General features: G+C 35.0%; 1 protein-coding gene across 6 annotated transcripts in view; it reads left to right on the top strand.

Annotated features, from left to right (window-relative positions):
* Positions 1–16,978, top strand: part of tfc (Brevican core protein triforce) — a 285,506-nt gene that overhangs the window by 243,325 nt on the left and 25,203 nt on the right. For 4 of the 6 annotated variants that reach the window (XM_081747001.1, XM_081747004.1, XM_081747006.1 and 1 more), the window contains one exon: positions 10,503–10,611. In XM_081747001.1, coding sequence (XP_081603127.1) covers positions 10,503–10,611 — 109 coding nt within the window. Of the gene's footprint in view, positions 1–1,923; positions 2,033–10,502; positions 10,612–16,978 lie in introns of all 6 variants that reach the window. The other 2 variants (XM_081747003.1, XM_081747007.1) reach the window with 1 other exon arrangement.

Below are 16,978 nucleotides of genomic sequence, written 5' to 3'. Positions count from 1 at the left end.
TCCTGCAGTCGTTAGTATGGTGTGAATTATAAGCTTGACAGTGTACACATCGTACAGGAAGAAAGGGAGGCAAGGAAGAAGGTTCTACTTGATGTCGTTTCAAGCAAATGAATGGACCATTATAAGAGTGCACTTTGATTTCCAAGGATATCATAAATATCTACTATATAACTGACATTGAGAATTTGTATTAGATTTTTATTTTGCTAAAAAGCTTTATGCGGTATATTTGACATTTACCCAAGCAATTAACAATGTGTCATATTTTTCTGTAATGTTTCACGAAAATAGTTTTGTGAGCGTATGGATCTTCTGACAAATTTTGCATGAATAGAAGTTCCTATGTTCCTATGTTCACTATGTTCCGCTTCGTCGCCAACTACATTTCGTTCCTCGTAACCACTTATAAATAGTTTATGGAATACTTTATTATATCTCATAAAAGTCATGTTCGTTTAATCAGAAAGATGTTGTTTTTGCACAAGCAACTGTTTGCAATTGTATATGAAACAATATAAATGGTATGTTGCAATGATACAAAAATGATTCCTCATCATGTCAGGTAGTGATTTAAAAGACTACCGTTTTAACATTTTACTTCAAAAATGCGACGAAGTTGAAGTAGCACAAAGCTTGTGTCAACATTTAGCACAACTCAAGTAACAGAACCATTGTGTTCAATTTACACAATAACTTTTTTACTGTGTAGGAGATGTGAACATACAGCATTACGTGGAACCCGAACCACATGAGCTTTCACACATGAGGAAATCGAGCCCTAATTTTGCGCACCGAAAACGCGTACACTAATCATATAATTCCGAGGAAGTTTTATAAAATAAGCTAGTATAAGATAAATGTTTGCAAAAAAAGATGAATGTTTCAATGCACTTATTACTCTTGTCAACAAGGGTATTTTATCTGTTTTCAAGATTTTGAAAATGCAGATGCAAATTTTAAAAAAGTCAATCTTTGTATTAAATACTTTATCTGCCAATAATATTAAAATGAAATATTAATGCCAATCTAACAGAATAAGAATATTTTCGTAGTCGCAAAACAGGGAAAAAATAAAATAAATGAAAATTTATGTTATAAAATTTGAAAGTAGCTATATTTGTGATTCTTTATCTCTTGAACCATCACACTGATCTCGATCAAATTTTCAACATAGATGAGGTTTGCACCTGGGATGGTTTTTATCATATCACTCTGACGTTGCAGCGTAGGGGAAGGATAATATATTTAAAAATGGTAGAAAATGACCGATATTACTGTCGAATCCATAATTTTCGGGGTCTCCGGGGTGCTGTTTAAATCCATGCTACTAAAAACAAAAACAGAATATTTCACGGGTTCCAAACACATGAGATAAGAGCTGTGCATTTAAATTTTTTATTCTAATCCAGCGAAACTGGTAATCGATGCTAGCAATAAATAAATAAATAAATAAATAAATAAATAAATAAATAAATAAATAAACCGATGTTTATTTTGACATCAAATTTACGTTCTTCGCAAACATGTAAATTCTATTTATAGAGTTGTCTATTTGTGTCTTAGAACTTGTAATATTAGAATACCTTCCTATACTAAATAAATAATTGGTATAAGTTGCTATACTACTTTCGAAAATATCAGAAATTAGATATGGCTTTAAAAGTAAGTTTTTTTTACGTGTTGTAGTCATTGGTGAGCGTTACAGTATCAACTTCCATCCCACTTTTCTGAATCTGAAAAGTTGATTCTTCGTGGAACAGGTCCCGTTTGTACTTTTCTTTTTTTAAAAAAAAAGTTATCAGAAAAAAATAGGGAAGGGTTAAAAATTGTTGACGTGAAGAGCAGGAACTAAAAACCAAACAAACAATCTCTTTCTCTCGTCACCTTTTTTGTTCTTGTTTCCCGTTTTTTTGTATCTTCCAGGCCAACTGGTACAAGGCAGGGCGATTCTGTCGCTACCACGGGATGCATCTTGCGAGTATCGACTCTGAAGAACAAAACAGACTTCTCGAAGAACATATAACGGCTCAAGGTAGATGCTAATCTCACTCCTTTTAACGTTTCCTTTCCACGGAGGAGGAGGAGGAGAAGAAGAAGAATCACAGACACAGAGAGAGTTAGTTTGCAAAGACATCAAAAAGTGAACTGAAAACTGCTTCAATTGCTCACAGAATGCGAAAAAGAGCGGATAACAAAGACGTGTTGTTAGATATTGCTTTATCATTTAACTACAACAATTATAGTGAAAGCTTGCTCACACTTGTTCCGTAGACTTTCAAAATTCTCATCCAACTATCAGCATCTCTGCAATCTGAACATTTTGTAATGTCATTGTCATCCCTGCTTTGTATATTTCTGCAACGAAAAGCAATTTCAGAATATGATTTTGTTTACAGGAAACTATCTATGAATATGATATACCTAATTTTTTCCCCTCAAAAATGTTTACTCTTTTCTTTTCATTTAAATCTTGTATATTCTATATACTATCGTTGGATCTAGCTTCAACTATGAATAAATTAAATACTTTCATTAATTTTTGGTGATTTCGTGAATATAGTACTGAATTCATGTTACTTGGCCACACTTTTGAGGAACGTGAAAGAGGTAGATAGGACATGTGTAATTTATCATTGCTGAAACTGTACTATAACAGTTTACTAATCAGCAACGTCATTTCAGATTCTGTTTGGGGAACAGTGGCAGATCTCGAAGGTAAAAACTGGGAGGCAGCTAGAACCAGACTATAATAGGTATATCATGAGTTTACAATTTTTAATGGATCCTCCAGAAGTTTTCACCTTAACTCTTTCCCGATAGATAGTGTAGCTACGCAGGTTGGATGTTGACATTGTGGATCTCAAGCATTGTTATTAGTATAACGCTAACTATATAGAAAAATATTAGTAACAGTGGCGTTATTTGGAGCTTCAGGAAGGAGGAATTGTCCCCTGAGTTTGGGATAGATATACACATTTTAATCAATATTTTAATAATATTATAATGAAAACGTGAAAGCCGCCTTATATCGGAGGATCTCTCCTTCCCCTTTAACAGTGGCGGATCTAACCCGGAACCGGGGGGCCTAGACTCCATCAGTTTTCTGAGCGACAAAAATAATTGAAGCTGTTATGAATATATTTTTGAAAGTTTATCGTAACGCTGTCTTTTATTCTTTATTGGGGAATTTTTGAATCATTAGATATATTTTCAGTAACAATTTTTTCTGTTATGCAATGTGTAAAATAACACTTGAGGTCCACAATGATAACGTCCAACACAGCTATAATATCTATCGGGAGAGAGTTAGGTTGGAGACTTCTGGAGGGCCCATTAAACATTGTAAACTCATGATATACCTATTATAGTCTGGTTCTGGCTGCCTTCCCCAGTTTTTACCTCCTAGATCCGCCACTGCCCTCCAAGCAAAACCTGAAATGACGTTGCTGATTAGTAAACTGTTATAGTACAGTTTCAGCAATAATAAATTACACATGTTCTATGTATACTCATGTCCAAAATGATTGTCGCATATCTATAACTGTCTTCTTGTAAGAATATAATTTGAAAATGATTTTGCAGGGCACTTTTAATACTGATGCTATGTGTATAATCGGAAATTGGATATTTGTAGTCAATTTCATAGGAAAAGAATGGAATTTCATAGGATAAATACGAAAATTAGAATGAGTAAAACAAAATGTTGATAAATGAACAAGAAAGTTTTATTTTCGTTTTATTGTTCTTATATACTGTTCTTTCTACATGAAATTTTCCACATACATGTCTTTGCCGATTATACACATATTAACATTATAAAAAATACGGGGCGAATTCGGTATCAAATTATATTCCTACAACCACATATTTATAGACATACGACAATAATTTTGGACATGAATATACCTCTTTCAAGTTCCCCAAAAATGTGGCCAAGTAACATGAATTCAGTACGATATTCATGAAATCACTAAAAATATATTTTGTCCGCCCATCTCACTTAATTCACACGTGCATGAAAGTATCTTTTCCAATAATTCGTTAATGTTAAGAAAGTCATCTGAACATAACAGTGATGCTAGTTGAAGGAAAGGAGCATATGCAGATTCACTTTTTGAAGGCTTTGTAATCTGAAGAGGAAAAACAATCACTTTTTTTTTTTTTAAAAAAAAGTACACTTAGCAATGTTCTGCACAGTTCTAATTGATTAAGAGGTAACAGTTTTTGTTACCGGACTCAATAGCTAAACAGAAGGAACACAACGGTATCCAAAGGTAACTACCAACCGAAGCACAAAACCCTACAGAATAACCTTCTTAGTTGCACTTTTTTGATCATATGTATTTAGGCCTATTTCACAGATCTTTAGGTTTTGGCTTGAACAACACTTAAATAGGAAATAAAGTTGATGGGACCACAAAATAAAGATTAAACACCATGCTAATTTGTCGTACATAAGCATCTCTTCCTTTCGTTTTTTTAAAATTATTATTACAAGAGTTTATAAAATTGTCCTTATATATTTCGTGTTGAAGTTTCGCTTTAGTAAAGAAATAGTTGCAACCATTGATGGTTAGGAAAATATAGTATATTTGAATAAAAATTCCCGAAAATAAACGATATTGTTACGCCAAATCAGGCTTTAATCCTAAATTTAAACATTTATTAATTTAATCCTAAATTTAGTTTAAAATAAAATCAGTACAAATATGCTATGGGACAGCGTTTATAGGATTTGAAGTTAGCCGTTACGAGTTTCGTTTAAACGCAATTAGCAAATGAGGGGACTGTGGTATTAGCTACGTTTTGTACTTATTCACGCCAGCTTATAACTTAAAAAAAAAAAAAAAAAAAAAGCAGAGAACGAGATATATCAGTTATCTGCTTACCAGTTCGCGTTGTACTGCGTCTGTTTACCACATGAAAACATCGCATCACAACCTTTATTTTATTCGTTTAGCCCACGCGCCATTCACTGTGTCCCACGTTTTAGTTTCTTATGGAAATATGATGGTTATGAGCCGTTTTGATATTTTAAGCAAACTGGAAAGTATCACATGACGAGCTGTGATTGCACGAACTATTTATACGTCTAAATCATATGGCAACTTGAACTCACCAAGTGTAACCGGTCAATATAAATGAGAGCAGTACATTTTCCTGTGCAGGAATACGTATATTACATAAAAAGTAGTGACAACATTACACTTACCCTCACGTCGTGCCTAGATCTAGATTGAAGTGACACGTGGTCACAGTACACAGCAATGTTTTCAGGGATGCCATCATACCCTTTTTCGCCAAAATGACGAAACCAGTTCGCGGGAAGCACTACAACACGGGAAAAGCCATCATCCGATGCCATATGGCGGTTTGTCTGGGATATTGACAAAGATTGGCACACTGACGGCGTACGATGCCTTCCACATGTGTGGCAGAAGGTGACGGGAGATGATTATAGTGAAGAAGTGTAATAGGTGTTCTGTGACTAAAGCCAGTTACGATTTATAACAACGTTGCCATTAAATTTTATCCAACACCTGTATATCTTTGGATTCACTTTTTGTTGTAGGGAAGACGAATGAATTGGAGATTTACTTTCGAAGCATACTATTTAACTATGATTCGAGGGTATTTAACTATGATTCCAATGAGTCAATAGTAGGAAATCACAGTTCCATTTTTCTTAATCTAGTATGTTCTAATTTACTTTCTTTACAAGACTGGTTCCAGGTCGCTGCATCAATTAACTGTTGATTATTTGTTAAATTCAATATTATTCACAAATTTCGTTTTATTATGCACTAATGATTAATAAGCAAATTTATTACATTCCAAGCATAATTATTCCAGTGCTTCTTATAGTCATTTTGTTAATATAATATTCGACTCAGAAGTTTGAAAACTGGCGAAGGTGATGCATTCAGTAAAGTCTAATGCAAATAGACAAACAAGAAATGATTGCTGTTTCTTTGATTCCTTCAAAAGCAACAGATCCAGCATTTATCTCAGTTATCTTTTCGGATTTCATTTTTTAGAATCACACTATTGGACCTTATAAGATTGTAATGTTATTAGGATCTTGCTGGTGGGCGTTATAAGATTGTAATGTTATTAGGATCTTGCTAGTGGGCGTTATAAGATTGTAATGTTATTAGGATCTTGCTAGTGGGCGTTATAAGTTTGTAATGTTATTAGGATCTTGCTAGTGGGCGTTATAAGATTGTAATGTTATTAGGATCTCGCAAGTGGAACTTATAAAATTGTAATGTTATTAGGATCTCGCTAGTGGAACTTATAAAATTGTAATGTTATTAGAATCACGCTAGTGGAGCTTTTAAGATTATAATGTTATTAGAATCACCTAGTGAACCTTGTAAGATTGAATGCTATTTGGATCACGCTAGTGGGCCTTATGAAATAGTAGCGTTAGTACTTCCGTCCGTTACTCCACACAAGTCTTTAACAAAAGTAAATTTTTGAATTCTGTTTTTTTAAGCGGATAACTAGGATTGTTATCTCGGCTGAATTTATTAATGGAATTAACCGCACGTCTAATGGTAGCTGTCCTGTATTTATAAATATACGTATTGCATAACGCTAATATGCAACCCTCAAAATATTTAAGAGTTTCGGGTTGCATAAACATCTAGACGAAAATGTTTACATATTCTTCATTCTTATTATAAGCGCAAGAGCATTTACTCATAATATGTTTTGCGTGACCCTCTTTAATGTGTTTATTTTTTGGTGATGTTTGTGAAAGCATTTCCTCACGAATATCCTTCCAATATTTTATAAACATCATAAATGTAACGTTTAGAGACAAAGTAGTCCTACTGGATGAGTCATTCCTATTTCTCTAGCATAATTCTACCAGAAACATACGTGAGATAAATGGTAGTAAGCATACGTTCATATGGACTTATCTTCTGGAAGCCTGTTGTCGTGGAACAGATCTACGGGTAATTTTGCAGTAATTCTCACAACTAGTTGAATGAGACCGATAGATAGCTCTTTTAACTAGATAACAAATTATCATCAAAATATCAATTAAGGGGGAAAAAAGCATTACCTTCTTTAGCCTTGTAAGATTCAACTAAATACAGTATAGTGGAAAATACTTTTTTGAGAGGTATAAATGTGAGATAAATGTCGTCGGAGAGTACTGTGAGAAAGCTGTAACTAGATAATAATTATATAGCCTATACGAATGACTGTTAAGCGCTAAAATCAGTAGATTTGGTACTCATAATTTTTTAAACAATTTATCAGGAGATTCCCGAAAAGAAAGTGTTACATGAGAGTGGCTTCAATAGCACCACTTTAGAAGACTTTCGGCTGGAGTAAATGACGGTATTTAATATCCATTTGCATATTATTTTCAAATTTAACTACTTTTTAAATATCTATGTGTTCTAATTTTCTCTCTTACCACCTTTAGTTCGTAATCAATGCACTTTGATCTCTGTTATTGCGTACAAGAAAATCTCCAAATGTTTCAGGGACCTGACATTGAAATTTCTCGCCACTGGTAATAAGCCGTTCATGACATACAGCGCCATCTATGGAATAAATAGTGTATCAGTTTTAACTGTAGCTTCGTCAGTTCGTAGGAGCCAGTTATTTGAATGTCACCGTGCACTGAGCTCGTATGGTGCATGGACATACTCCAGCGCATGCCGCTGTTGTTGCTAAGGATACAGTCCTAAATCTGGTCTATACGTAGAAATCATTGTGCGTTGGAGTACTCTTATGCATCATGCGAGCACAGCCCACAACGACCGATCCGAAATACTACCAACGAACTGATGCAGCTAGACAGTTGAAACTGATACATTATTTCTTCCATAGATGGCACTATATGCCACATACGGCTTGTTATCAGTTATACGATATTTCATTGTCAAACTGCAAACTTTTAAAAATACCCTCGTAAATTCTATATTTTAAGGGAAACGTCTCTTTTTTAAATCCATATCGAAACTAATTTTAAGAAATACCTTCACTGTACTGTATATAATGCTTTCTGCTGTGCTGAATCGCGACAATGCAGCTATCTATGCATGTTTTCATTAGTGTTACATGTCTGGTATAACTGTCTGGTTTACGTACTGTTGTATTATATGTTATTTTCTATCAAACCTCAAATTACTTTCTCTATAATCTTTGTGAATATATATACCTGTCGCAAAACCACGAAATAGCAAACGGCTGATTTGAAACACAAATACTCCGAAAAATTGACTTATCAGTGCCAAGTATCTATAATGGATACATAAGCTATCTATAATAGAAAATACAGGGTGGCCCAAAAGTATGTATACAGTACTGTACTGCATTTTATATCATTTCTTATTGTTATCCATCAGGCAGACTTAGTTTCTTTATTATTTGTTCTTAATGTGTTTTTACTTACATCTTAAGCTCGGAAGAGCCGAAGCAAATAAGTCCATAAACTAGAATGTTATACTTGATCAACGTAGGGGTGTATACCTACTTTTGGGACACGCTGTATTTTATATAGGGAACAGAGCCGTTTCGTCCATTTGCGACTCCTGTGACGAGAGTAAAGTGCGGGGCAAATGAGATACTAGAGAGAGAATATCATATTCAGTATGATTCACTTTTTTGTGCTAACTTCGACTTTCTCATAGCGGTGATAGTAATATCCATTCTACTAGTGCACAACTACACATTAAGAGTATACAGTCGTTAGAGTGACTTACAAAATGTTGGTTCATAATCTCTAAATGTTTTGAATCCCAAAAATAAATTAGTAAACTTGTTATTTTTTTCTCAAGGGCCTTAACTCTTTCCTTCTATGGTGCGGGGCCTGAGGCAACTTTTCCACTTATCGATTCTTCAAAAAAGAATTTGTTTCACGTATTCTTAAGACTTAGTTGTGTAATAGAAAACAGCAATTCTTTCTATATACGGTATCTGTTGTATTTTCTAGAGTTTAGTCAGCGTAACAAAGACTAAATATCTTCGTAAGAGGCTTGTAAAGATATTGTATTAAAAACAAAAACAAAAACAAAATGAAATTAAATGGGAAATAACATTTCCATTAAGGAATAAGGATAAAATTATTGTTTGTAAACATCAGAAACGAAAAGAATCATTTATATGTGAAATATCCTTTTTTTTGGGGGGGGGGGCTAAATTGCTAATAACGTCATGTTGTCTACGTACATTGTCTTCAATTCGATCCCTAATGGAAATATTTGTCTGAATATACAAATCCGAGTCGTGCTTCCGATTCTATTTGAGCAGTTGATCCTGTTATATATGGCCTCTGTGATGAAAATGGACTTTAACCTTTAGACGCCCGCCAGGGATTTTAGCAAAATCGTAGTCTCACGATGAGGGCGGGCTCTGGTGATCCCCCCTAATTATCACAGAGTCATGATTTATGCTTCTTTTCGGAGTTATAGGTTGCCGAAATCTTGAATAAAATGAACTCTAAAAGTCCATTGCTCTAATGCTATGGGACATGCTGTAGTCGGGTCAAGACTACATTTAGGATCAAGTATGATTGGAAAGCGTATATAGACCACATATTCCAACGAGGCCATATTCATAGAAGGATCCATGCAATTCCCGCCATATTCATAGAAGGCGTAGTTAGGGGCTGAGCTGTTGATGTTTGTCGTAAAAATAAATGTAACTTACGTCAAAAAACTTAAACTCCAAAAATTGGCCAACTTTACCTTCCCCCTACTCCCCCCATATAAGCAAGAAGTACATATATAGGATATTACCATGTAGTGGCCTACTTCATTGCTTCACATGCCAATTTTTATAAGTGTACCCCCCAAGGGTGGGAATGGCCCCCAAAAACCTGTTAAAAACAAAAAAACACGACCTTTACCCTCCTCACCTGCCGTGGTACCCCCGATGTATATAAAATTCACACCGGCGGAAAGCTGCATCTTTCAGAAATACATTGGTATCACGAGCATCTTCCTACCTTAATTAGGGGCTGAGTTATTCAGTTTTAAAACCTCGACGCAGCAGTTGCGTCAAAGATTAAACTCCAATCAATTTGTCAGAATCAGTAAGATGGTCCTGTAATTCTATTATTTTGTGGAGGCGGAATAGTGTAGTGCGTAACGGTCTATAGTGTAAGGATTTAACTTGCATGGTGGTCCACGCACGCGTTATCTGCACCGAAATCAAACCTTCGTTGTGGTTCTGATCCCACGTTCACAATTGGTCCTGCTCTTCATAATCTCGGGTGTTCCTTAAAGATATTAAATACAAAAAACTCCAATAAATCAATAAATAAAATGACAAATTAATCAGTTTCTTAAAGACACCAAACCTTCTATTTGATAATTTTGACGCATAATTTATATACGCACTAAGCACAATTCATTCACCTGTATATCCTACTTTTCTTTTCGTATATATATGTATCCTTAGATATCCATTGCACATACACTTTTTATTTAAACATTTTCTTTATTGAATAGAAACGACTCTCGACTCTTTTCCAGGCTAACTGGTACAGGGCGGCACAATACTGTAGGTATCATGGCATGCACTTGGCCAGTATAGAAAACCAAGAAGAAAATGATAAACTAGAAAAATATGTTCGAGACTTCGGTAAGTAGATAGAATACTAGTTATTTAAAGTTTTAAGACAATAATAACAAGTTTCAACGTTCCTTTTTACTGCCATCACATCACTGTAAGTATAAAACTGTTTCATGGAAATACAAATATATTTGTATATGCGATGTTGCCGTACTGTTTTTTTCAACAAGAAGTTAATCCATCACTTATAAGACATCTGGTAAGCAATTTGTGTACAGTATATAGCAAAACAGTGCATACCTTCCCGTTATATATCCTCTTGTCAAAAGCCATACAACGAATGAATCAATTTGATCTTTGCTTTCTATGCCATATCGAAAATCTAATCTATATACAGTGTGTGTGAAAGAACGAATTTCAACCTTAACCAGCTTAAGAAATACGATAACGCCGCCACTGTTTTCTTAATGTGTAAAGCCAAGTCCTGTCTATTAGGTATCGCACTTCATCTCAATTTCACTTCATCGCACTTCATCTCACAAGCCTTTTATATTCCTCTTGACAAACTTGAGCTCCTCCGTGGCTGAGTGGTTAGCGTACGCGCCTTTGGCATGGGAGATCCGGCTTCGATTACCGGTGGGAGCTCATGTGGTTCGGATTCCACGTTAATCAGTAGGTCCTGTCTTATGTAGCCTCGCTGCTGAAAGGGACGTTAAACTCAAATCAACTCCACTCTTAACAAACTTTCCAAAGACAGTCGAGTGTGCGCGATTCTCAACTGTCCAACGCTCGTTTCAACAATGAGAATCGACAATATATATATATATATATATATATATATATATATATATATATATATATATATATATATATATATATATATATATATATATATATGGGATATGCGTGAGAGAATTGCATTTGAATGTTTTTCCATTTTACTTTCCATACGTTCCATGTATGTACGTCACCATTGACTTCACTTTCTGATTGAACACCTTGTCCTGGAGAGTGACAATAGTGAAGAACTATCATAGTTGTACAGTGACTCCAAAATATTTGTCTGGTAATAAGCTGCATTAATTTTCGCCATTATGTTCACTCTTTGTAGCGATAAGTGTGCCATTATAGCAGTGCCCACCAATAATAATCATAAAGTCATGTGGAAAACTTTCCGCATTTTCACGTACTCAGTCAAAAGGACCTCTGGAATCATAAGTATCATAGAGGATTAGTCTGTTTTTATCACATTCCAGCAGATGCAAATATCCCTATTGTGCTGCCAAAATGTCTTGAGCCGTGGCAAAAATGTGAACTAAAGTTCACACCCCGACACACCCACGCGTTGAGGCAATAAGGGTTCAGCAGCTGCTAAGCGAGAAAGACTTAGCGAAAGGGAGTGGAATTTCTTCAACCGATAGCAGCGCCTGAAACGGAAACAACGACAGTGGTGTTCGTTGTGTTACAATTCAACACAGCGTTGATCCCTTTCTTTGACACATGGAAATCTTTTGTCATCCACTGTTTAATTATTTGGATATAACTATAACCACTGTCGGAAAGGGCCCAAATGTAGCTGTACCTAAAGAACGTACTTTTCCCAGTCATGTGACTACCCTGACACACAAGAGCTATTCTCTCAACACTGTACGTTCGAACTACCCGCAATAATTTCAAGGGCGTGTGCACACGTAATCTACATAGCGACCAAACACGTTATCATAAACCTAAAACCATCTCCTGTACACTGATTCACTCATCACCAGATCTCCAAAACTATTAGCCATAGAACCTTGAAATTTTGCATAAAACCTATTTTTGTTCTATAAGACTGTAGATAAGTAAAAGTAACCTAGGAAAATAAACGGTAGACACAAGAGTAATAAATAGTTTTTGTGGTATATAGAATAGCAGAAATATTATAAATCTGTACGCAGCTGGTAGGCAGGCACCAAGAAAATAACAGTGTAGAAGGCATTAGGACTATTTTCACAGGCATATTATTGAAACGTTGTATCAATGTGTTCCTTTATTATTAATCTGAACAGACAGATATACCATTATTTCCGTAGTTTTCGTAGTCGGTCTGAAATACTGAAATTTAGTTAATTTCTGACGAAAAATAGTCGGTTGGAAATAAGGGAATATAGTTAATCTCTGACGAAAACAGAAACGATTGGAAATAAGAAAATATGGGCAATCTTTGACGAAAAATGGTCGGTTTAAAATAAAGAAATGTAGTCAATCTATGGCGAAAACATGTCAGTTGGAAGTAATGCGATGTAGTTAATCCCTGAAGTCTGTAGTCTGTTAGAAGTAAGGAAATGAAGTTAATCTCTAACGAAAAGTAGTCAGTTGGAAGTAACGAAGTGTAGTCAATATTTGATGAAAAATAGTCTGTTGGAAGTAAGGAAGTGTAGTCAATCTCTGACGGAAAATATTAAGTTGGAAGTAAGGCGATGTAGTCAATCTCTGAAGTCTGTAGTCTCTTGGAAGTAAGGAAATATAGTTAATCTCTTACGAAAAATACTTAATTAGATGTATTTGGAAGTAAGGTGTTGTAGTCAAACTCTGAAGTCTGTAATCTGTTAGAAGTAAGGAAATGTAGGTAGTACAGTTCTCTGACGAAAAATAGTCGGTTGGAAATAAGGGAATATAGTTCATCTCTGGCGAAAAAAGATTGATTGGACGTAAAAAAAAATGTAGTCAATCTTTGACGAAAAATGGTCGGTTTAAAGTAAAGAAATGTAGTCAATCTCTGTTGGAAAATAGTCGGTAAGATCAGAAAAGAAGCTAGATTCTCTTGTTATAGCCTATTAGGTCCATCTCAATCTTCTCTTTCTATTGTACATAAAAAAGGAAAAAAAGAAAATAAAAGAAAAAATGAGTGACAAAGAAAAGAATGGACTGTCAGTAGTTATGCGTTGATGAATATCAACCGTCAGAAGAGAAAGTGTTGTTGATAATACTTACGTTGAAAATTAACAATAACTACTTCCAAAATGATTATACTAATATTTACATGCAAAAAATTACAGCTAAAAAATAGCAAAAACAACAAGTATGTGTACAAAAACGTCAATTGCAAATTTTAACAACTAAACGTTAAAAAGATCTCTAATTACTTTTGAAATCATCTATTGGGTAGGTGAAACTGAAATGTCTGTTTTAGTCTAGGGGAAAACTACTTTTGGCCATCTGCACCAATGAAGTTCAACTGTTGAACGAGGATCATAACAACCAAGCTAGGTGAAAATTTCTGTTGCACCAACAACGTTCAAGGTTAAGTCTCGGTCAAATGGTGGATAAAATTGGTTTAGCTTGAACGGCTGAATTGGGGAGGGGGGGGGGGGTAAACTTCGTTGATCCAAATCAGCCTGTTTCAATTCAATAATGTCTTTGTATTTTTCCACTAATGAAATCACAATATATTTCTTTTGTTCGGAAATATTTTTTGCTCGTGGTTTCATTATTTTTTATATCACAATTACGATCACTGAAATTAGACTACTCACAACTTTATGCAAACAATCTCGAAAGTTGAAAAGACCGCCATGCGGTAAATTTTCTTCATTTGTTACTTTGTTAAACGAAGATTAGAAACAAAAGACAACAACCAATCAGAGTCGATTCTACAAATTGACCAAAAATTACTTAAACGAGATGTACTGAACTTCGACTTTCAATGATGCAACAAAAGTCCTGGAACCACGTTTAAACTTCAAAGTTTAATGATGAACGCGTTTGAGTGAACGCTCGTTTAAACTTCGTTGGTGCACACAGCTGTTTATAATTCAACTAATGGGTAAACCCAGGTTAAGTGCAATACGCTACAAACTCCGTATATGTTCGGAAAGCAGGCGAGGGTGCCCAGTCAATCAGGAGACAGCATGGTATTGAACAAGATCGAGTGTAGGTACACCATGGAGAAGATACAATTGTCACTGATTTTCCTTTACGAGTTAAATGGTTCGGGTGTTTAACTTTGGTGTAAGGGATTCCTGGTTCGATTACAAGATATGTGAATTTCTGTAGATAACACTTCGTATCAGTAGGTACATCCATTTCTTTCTAGGTTCTTATTATTTCATGTTCATTAGCTTTAATTAATCATTCATATCCTTTAACATAATGGTTATAATCATGGAACGTTAGAAGGTTTCAATTCATTTTCGTGTATCTAAACTGACTAGATTTACTTCTCTACCGTTGCCCCGAGAGACAATTTTCGGTTTGTGAATTGTCCCGTTTTTTGTAGACAATCCAATTTAATCACAGTTGCGCTTCGTTGAAGTCTGTAAAGCTATTAGGCATATTAATTTCCTTCCGCTTAGTTAAATACAGATCGATAATTACAGCATTGAAGATATAATGATATATTTTTGTACAAATGTGTGCATGAAAAGTTGAGTTGGGTTGACGAGTTTTCAGCAGCGAGCCTATATGAGACGGGATCTACTGATTAACGTGGAATCCGAATCACATGAACTCCCGGCGGGACTCGAACCCGGGTCTCCCACCCCAAAGGCACATAAGAAGTTGATTACAAACTAAATATTTTAACAATCTTTCTCTATGAAGTTTTCTAAACCTCTTCCCACACATAAAGCATAATCAATAACATATAATGTAGTTTAAACTCCAGTTCTGTACTTATCGTCTGCCCTTTCACCCTGTCTTGGTAGAAATTCCAGGTTTACACCGGCCAAAGTACCGTTAAATCCATACTCAAGTCATCCCTGATTTTTTCTAGGTATGTCCTTAACAGTACAGAAGAAAACTAACAGTTTTATCTATTTATTTATTTATTTATTTATTTATTTAAATTTTGATACGATTATTCAAGTATCATACTTCATATTAGTAGCATCCATGGAAGCTGTAGAATCGCAACTTCCCCCGACTAAACACAATAATGGATTCAGAATAATATGTATGAGGAGTGTGGAAAAGTTAAAGATATCAACCAGGCCCAGAACTGAGTGACACTCACTAGGCCATTGTGGCTTATGCTAATGATGTCAACCTGACAGGGGATAGTATGAGAAAATGTAAAGAAATGCAGAGGTTTTATAAAACGTCTACAGGGACATGGGTTTAGAAGTAAATACGGAAATAACTAAATAGATGGAAACTCACCGTAACCATAATACTGTAAATTATGGTAATGTTAAAATATCAAATAATACTCTCGACAAAATGGATATTTTCAAATATCTAGGATCAACATTAACACACCAAAACGATATCTATGCAGAAGTTCTGAAAACAGGAAATTCGTGTCATTATCCAGTCAAAACTCTTCTGTCTTCACGAATTCTGTTCAGGAACTTTAAGAATTTGAGGCTTTACTGTGTGGTTGTGAAATATGGTCTCTTACCTTGAGAGAAGAACACAGACTTAAAGTATTTGGAAATAAAATCCTGAGTCGAATATTCGGAGCCAAGAGAGACTTCAATAGGACATGACAAAAACTATGAACTGCATAATTTGTATCTTTTACCTAACATTGTTAGGATCACTAAGTCAGATGAGCATATCATGTAGCCAGAATGGAACCAAGTAGGATCTCTTTGGAAATTTTAACTGGAAACCCAGAAAGACAATTAGGAAGACTTAGACGCAGACAAGAGGACATCTTAAGATGAATCTTGCACAAATAGAAATACATAGTAGAAACTGGATCTTGGCTAAGAACACAAGCCAATGGAAATTTTTTGTGACTGTAACATTAGAAAACCAGACTACACCGCTGCTTATTAGCTAACATATACGTAGCACCTACATGTAATTAAGTGCTCTGGCAGATGTACTACTAATGAATATAGAGGTTTATATATATATGACAAACCTATTGTAGTAGAATCTGTATTTTCATGCAGATGATATGCTTTTTTACATTATTTATTACATATTTCGTTTAAGGAATTAAGCGTGGACATCGCGTTGCCACTTTCGCACTATGACATACATGCATGGATTGGCCAATTTAATTGTTTATTTTTGCCTTGTTGACTGTCAGTTATATAGCAGCTTTGGTACTGACCGAACAATACGCAATGCAAATCTATCTTCTCACCTGTCTACGAAAAACAAGTGAAGTCAGTAATGCTATTGACAAGGAGCTAGACTGGTTTCATTTCGCAGTCAGAAACCGGTTCTATTGCATTTGCAAAACCTCAATGTGTCCTTACTAGAACATATTTCTTCGATTCATTTGACGTACTATATCTATGTGAAAGTGCAAGTATTTTGGAACAGAATAAACTTATAGCCTAGCAATTGCAAGAATACTGTTAAAGTTGGGCTCATAAGAAATAAACAGTGGTGTCGTATCAATCTCCTTATGTAAATTACCAATTCTTTCTCTGAAAAAGCAGAAATTACAGCATGCAGTAGCTACTAATCAGAGAGAAAAAACTCATTAATTATGTAC

Source organism: Thermobia domestica, chromosome 18 (assembly GCF_964235325.1).
Source record: "Thermobia domestica chromosome 18, izTheDome1.hap1.1, whole genome shotgun sequence".
Classification (NCBI taxonomy): Eukaryota; Metazoa; Arthropoda; class Insecta; order Zygentoma; family Lepismatidae; genus Thermobia; species Thermobia domestica.
The sequence above is the reverse complement of the archived record's forward strand: the minus strand, read 5'-3'. Positions and strand labels throughout refer to the sequence as shown.